The 6,122-nt window shown below is 48.7% G+C and overlaps 1 protein-coding gene across 1 annotated transcript; it reads left to right on the top strand.

Annotated features, from left to right (window-relative positions):
* Nucleotides 1-3,795: 3,795 nt before the first annotated feature.
* LOC118831350 (methylated-DNA--protein-cysteine methyltransferase-like) lies at nt 3,796-5,149 on the top strand. The gene has a single exon (XM_036738665.1). The coding sequence runs from the start codon at nt 3,926-3,928 to the stop codon at nt 4,487-4,489; it is 564 nt and encodes a 187-aa protein (XP_036594560.1). The 5' UTR covers nt 3,796-3,925; the 3' UTR covers nt 4,490-5,149.
* The last annotated feature ends 973 nt before the right edge of the window (nt 5,150-6,122 follow it).

Below are 6,122 nucleotides of genomic sequence, written 5' to 3'. Positions count from 1 at the left end.
TAGCTGTACTGTGAGTTTGTTTTTGGGAAGACCCCAGCAAGGGGTCGGAGAGGTTTTGGGATGGCCAGGCTCCAGGTTGTGATATTATGTATCGGATGCTTCACGGCTGTGATGGATTGGGTAGATGTCTTATGGGATATGATTCTCTGGCATCTGAATAAATGTTATCCCTTCTGTGCGGAGAGTCTCATGTACTTTGTGATACAGAACCACACAGGCATTTGGACAGTTACCATCTACATTGTTACTATTGCCTTATGGATACAACAGGTTAACGGGTCACAGAGGTCATAAATAGTAGAGGCTGGGTTTGAACTCAGGTATTCCTGACTCCAGGCCTAGCATTCCATCCATCAGATCTACTAGCTGCCTCTAAGTATCATCAGTTTAGAGCTGGAAGGGACTCCAGTTTAGCTCAGCTATCTTATGAAGAACTAGGCCCAGAAAAAGAGACACAGGTAGTAAGAACTGGGGGGGTGAGTGGGGTTTTGAGGTCTCTACATGCTGGCAGGTTCATGGGAATGTGGGAAGAATTCTTCCCTACTGCCCCTTGTCTGCCATTTCTTCCTAGGAAGATTGAGGAGTTGACGCTGAGACGGGAGTGGAAAGCAGCTGGTCATTTGTAGAATCCTGAGTTGGAAAGGACCTTAGAAGTCATCTGGTCCCCTTAATTTTGCAGATGAGAAAACAGGCCCAGAGAGGTTGTAACTCGCCCAAAGTCACACAGTAAGTTAGCAAAGGCAGGACTTGCCCACTGGTTTTGACTCAGTCCAGTACTTTTCCTGCCATGCTGGAATTTAATAGGGGGATGGGGAGAAAAGATGGCAAGTCAATGGGGATCACTTTGATGTTGAAAATGTCAAAATACCTGTTTGGTTCATGGAGGTAATTAAATTTTGAGGGAATATTTAAATCACCCTTGGTAGGAATAATTGTTTACTAGGACCTAGATTCAGTGGTGCAGACAGGATAGAGTGCTGGGCCTAAAGTCAGGAAGACTCATATTCCTGAGTTTAAATCCAGCCTCAGACTTATTAGCTGTTTGACTCTGGGCAAGTCACTTAACCTTGTTTGCCTCAGTTTCCTCATCTGTAAAATGAGCTGGAGGAGAAAATGGCAAGTCACTGTAGTATCTTTGCCAAGAAAACCCTACATAGGATCACAGAATGTCAGACACAAGTAAAAAGTGACTGAACAACATACTAAATGGTAAGATTACCCCCATGACAGTGTACCCTGTGTGGGACAACAATCCCCGAAAGTGAAACAACAATCAGAGGTTTCACAAGGTAAAGACAGAGGCTTTATCTGCAAGTCTCGCGCGAGAGTTGGGCATTGCCCACTCCAGAATGGTCTGGGGTGGGGAGGCAAGTTTCAGATGGCAGACAGTCAGTTTCTATACCTCTCAAAGGGCCCCCCCAAGAAGCCCCCAAAAGCGCCCTCCCCCCGCCCCCCCGTTCTGGACCTCCATCCCCATCCGTGGGGGTTGTTGGCCTCACATTCTTGAAACAAAGAAAGATTCTTAATCTAACACCTTAACCTCAAAGTAGCAGACAGCAGCTACACCCAATGAGTATGCAGGATGTGGATATATGTGGTGTATGTGCAAGTTTAAGCGGGAGGGAAAAGGGGGAGTTTAATTCTTAAACTTAAAGATATAGTTCAGGCATTATGGAAACTAAATTATTAAGTATCCTCTTTTCCCTAAATGGGAGACTTTCATTCGTCTCACTCAACTCCTACTGTGTTTCTGTTCCTTCCATCTGCAGGGGGTATGACTGAACCAGTTTCCTCTATGTGACTAGCTTCTTCCTCTCTTCCCCCACCAAACCCTGCAGATGCTAGTACAAATGCCCTATACTAGGAATATGGACAATGAAAGGAAAAATAACCCATGCAGGGAGAATTGTCGGCATCAGGCTGGTGAACTGAAGGGAGGGCATTGATGGAAGGGAAAAATGCAACAGCTCAAGCTTGTAGTATATGGTGCAAGGAAACACCCAACTATGTATGCCTATTCATGGTACACTAAAACCAACACCACAAAGAACATTTTAAAAATAACTGCTGTGTGCTGACTGCTGTTAGGTTCAGGAGAATATACAAAGTTTGGATAAAATACAGTCCCTCCCTCCTCCCCATCATGTGGTTTAGAGTTTAATAGGAGACAAGGTACCAGTACAGCTGTAAATCACAATGTTATATAAATGTATTTGAGTTACAAAGTATGAGGTGCAAGAAAAGAAGTTATTACTGAAGGGGGTGAGGAGCAAGGTAGTCTGTGGAGAAGGCATTTCAGTTGGGCTTTAAAGGATCTGTAAGAATTCAGCAAGTAAAGGGGGTAGAATGGGCATTTCAGGCACAGGACAAAATCTGAGCAAAAGCATGGAATCAGGAAAATATGGGGCATTTGGGTGCAGTACATATTTAGAGTATAGAAATTAGTTTGGGAAGACCAAAATGTGGAGTAAGATAACACTGAAAAGATTGAAGGCCTTGAATCCCAGGGAGGATAAATTGTGGAGTCCTTGAATGCCAGGGAGAAAATTCCCAGTGCCTAGCAAAGTGCCTGGCACATAATAGGTGCTTAATAAATGTTTGTTGACTAAGAGGAATTTAAGCTTTACTCGGTAGACAGTAGGGAGCCACTGAAGATTTTTGATCACAGAAATGTGACTAGGTCATATGAATGAGAAAGATGGCAGTGGGATGGAAATTCATAGCATCATAGATTTAGAGCTGAAAGTAAGATATCATCTAGTCCAGCATCCTCATTTTATAAATGAAGATGCTGAAGCCCAGGGAAATTAGGTGACTTGCCCTTGCTCACATAGGAAATAATAAGACATAATGTTGCTTTAAGGATTTCAAGGAATTTGTGCATATGCTATCCCATTTGGTAGGTAGTGAGACTGAGTTGAACCAGTTCTTCTGACTAGAGCTGGTGCTTTTTCCACTGTATCAATTGGAAGTCAGGTAGGTAGTGCAGTGGATAGAGCGCTGGGCCTGGAGTCAGGAAGACCTGAGTTCAAATGTGACCTCAGATACTTACTAGCTGTGTGACCCTGGGCAAGTCACTTAACCCTGTTTGCTTGAATTTCCTCATCTGTAAAATGAGCTGGAGAAGGAAATGGCCAATATCTTCACCAAGAAAACCCCAAATGGGACACGAAGAGTCAGATACAACTGAAAAAAAACCTGAACAACAGCAGCAATTGGAAGGGGAAAAGTAGAGGTAAGGAACCATATTGAAATAGTAGAGGTGGGTGGTAATGATGGTTTATATTAGGGTCCTACTTGTAGGAACAGAGAGAAGGGGTCTGATAAAAGGGACTTGGGGCCAATTGGAAAGGACAGGCAAGGAAGAGACACATAACATCAGAATTACAGACACAGAAAGCGGAGAGATAAGGAGCTCAGACTGGGACATTGCGGGGGAGGGGCAGAGAGGTCAGGACTGGGGCGATCTGAATAGAAGTGGTAGCTGAGGCCATAGGAGTAAAAGAGATTGTCAAAGGAGGGCTCATGGAGAGGAAGGCCCGGGATAGAGCCTTGGGAACACATATATAAAAGAATAAGGGAGAGAGGGAAGAATTAGCAAAGGAACCAGAGGAGCAAAGAGAAAGGAGAACCAGGATGGAGATGAGAGGGTGGTCAATGTCAGAAGCTACACTGGGCATGCGCCCCGGTGAAAGTGAAAGGGGCCGCGGCTTCCTGGCCCCCCGCCCCCTGCCCCTCCCCCGCCCCGTGCCCTTCCCCCGCTCCCCGCCCCGCGGACTAGCCCGGGCTTGTCCGCTGACGCGGGAGGCGGGGCGGAGCTGCTGCTGCCGCGGGCCCCGAGTGACTCCGGTGGCTTGGAGAGTGAGGCCGAGCCAGAAGGCTGGAGCGCCTGCCCGGCGGAGCTGCTTCGAGGCTGCTGAGAACGATGGCAAGCGCGTGCAGAATGAAGCGCAGCCTTTTGGAGAGCCCCGTGGGCAGACTGGAGATCTCGGCGTGTGAAGCCGGGGTGCACGGAATAAAGTTTCTGGACAAAATGGTGGAGAGCGCGGGCAGCAGCCGCTGCGGCGCCCCCTTCTCCGGGGAAGGGCTCGAGGGCCCGGAGCAAACGACCCCCGCGCTGGCCCAGTGCGCCGCCTGGCTGGCGGCCTACTTCTACGCCCCGGAGACCGTGGCGGAGCTCCCCGTGCCCCCCTTCCACCATCCCCTCTTCCAGCAAGACTCCTTCCGAAGGCGGGTGCTGCGGAAGCTGATGACGGCGGTGAAATTGGGCGACACCGTGACCTACGAGCAGCTCGCCGCCCTGGTGGGGAAGAGCGGGGCCGCCAGAGCCGTGGGGGGCGCCATGAGCGCCAACCCGCTCCCGATCATCGTCCCGTGCCACCGAGTGATCCGCAGCGGCGGAAAGATCGGCGACTACGCGGGCGGAGCGGGCGCGAAGGAGTGGCTTCTGGGCCACGAGAGGCGCCTGAGATCCGAGTGGGCCGCGTAGGGCTGCCCCCCGGCCGGGCGGGCGGGGGACGCGGGGAGAAATGCTTGGGCTTACGCGCATAGGCTGCGGCATCCGAGGCCGCGGGCTAGTAGGGGGTGGCACCCTGGCTCGGACAAGCAGGCTGGCTCCCTTCCTGGCAGAGCGAGGCCAGACACCGGCACCTGCTATCCCCTCGTGTGCAGCCCCGTTTTTGTTCAGCTTTTAATGCTCATTAAAGCAAGGACAAGGAAGTAGGAGGGGCCCCGAGCGAGGGGTGCCCTGGCTCATCAAGGAGGCAGCCGGGAGCCAAAGACCCGGCCGAAGCCGCCACACATGCCCCTGGTGCCTGCTCTCCGTCGTGTTTGTGCAGAAGCTCCGCCCCACATTCCCCCTGCTTTCCGTGAGGTTGCCACCCCTCCCTTTGCCGTCCTTCAGAAGGAAATCGCCGGTAAATCGCCCCTTCTTGGCTCGGTTTTTCCCGCTTCGGAGATGCTGAAAACAATAGCGATCGATGGCTTGCTTGTATTACTATCGCCAAGACTAGACCTAAGAGCTCTTTATAAATTCGATGAGGCAGGGAGGGGGTAGATGAGTGCTCGCTTGTTTCTGCTCATGTCTGTTGCGTTTGAGGTGTTCAGGGTTCAACTTTCTGAGAAATAAAGCTTTGCAGAAAAAAAAAAACCGTCAGAAGTTGCGGAGTTCAATTTAAGGTCATAGTTACTTGAAAAACAACCTTGACTGGTAGAGGCAGGGAGGTCCATGAAGAACCAGTGGGTAATGGAAAAATTGAGATTACAGGGCTATAGACAACTTTTTCAGGAAATGACAGTGAAAGAGATGGGATGGCAGCTGGATGGGATAGATATGTCAAAGGAAGGCTTTTGGAGTAATGGGGAAATGGTCATGTTTGGAGGTGGATGTGGAGGCAGGAGAAAGAGATGAAAGACAATCAGGTCTTTTTTTTTTTTTTTTTTTTTTTTATGAATAGAGCTGGCACTAGGATCTGTGTTTCCTGATTCTTAATACAGCCCTCTTTAGATTACATCATAATGCTTCTTTATAAAGTATCAGTATCTTTCTCCCTTTGCTTCTTCCCTCAGCCTACTCTGTTCCAATCTACCCATCAGGTGGACAACGGAATATCAGCCAGCTTGTAATCAATAGCTGATTATGCCATTTTCTTTGGAATGGGGTGGTCACATAGCCAGGTCCTGCAAAGGAAGGTGAGGCCTCAGTTCCTGGGGCATCTGGCATCCTGTGATTCTTGGTAAACAAATAGATAAACATCTTCCATCAGGGAAGGGAAAGGCAATTCTACAAATGTTCTCCAGGGTCTAAAAAACTGACTCCAACCTAGTGAGGTGTAGAATGTTCCTTTTTTTAAAAAAAAAAATCTTTTAAGAAAAATAAAAGTTTAGCTCTCAGTGATTGGTAAAAATAGTTTTGCAAACAGAGAGTTTTGATGAAAATAACTCCGACTAGAAGGCACCCTTTGGGTAGATGTAATAGAATGACAATCAGGTCTTTAAGGAAGGAAGGGAGCATTTATCAAGTACCTACTACATGCCAGGCACTTCACTAAGCCCTTCACAAATCTGTCTCATTTGGGCCTCACAACAACCCTGGGGAGTAGACGCTGTTATTATTCCTCAAC

The sequence above is a fragment of the Trichosurus vulpecula genome, chromosome 9 (genome assembly GCF_011100635.1).
Source record: "Trichosurus vulpecula isolate mTriVul1 chromosome 9, mTriVul1.pri, whole genome shotgun sequence".
NCBI classification, from domain to species: Eukaryota; Metazoa; Chordata; class Mammalia; order Diprotodontia; family Phalangeridae; genus Trichosurus; species Trichosurus vulpecula.
This window is presented reverse-complemented; position numbering and strand designations above follow the sequence as displayed.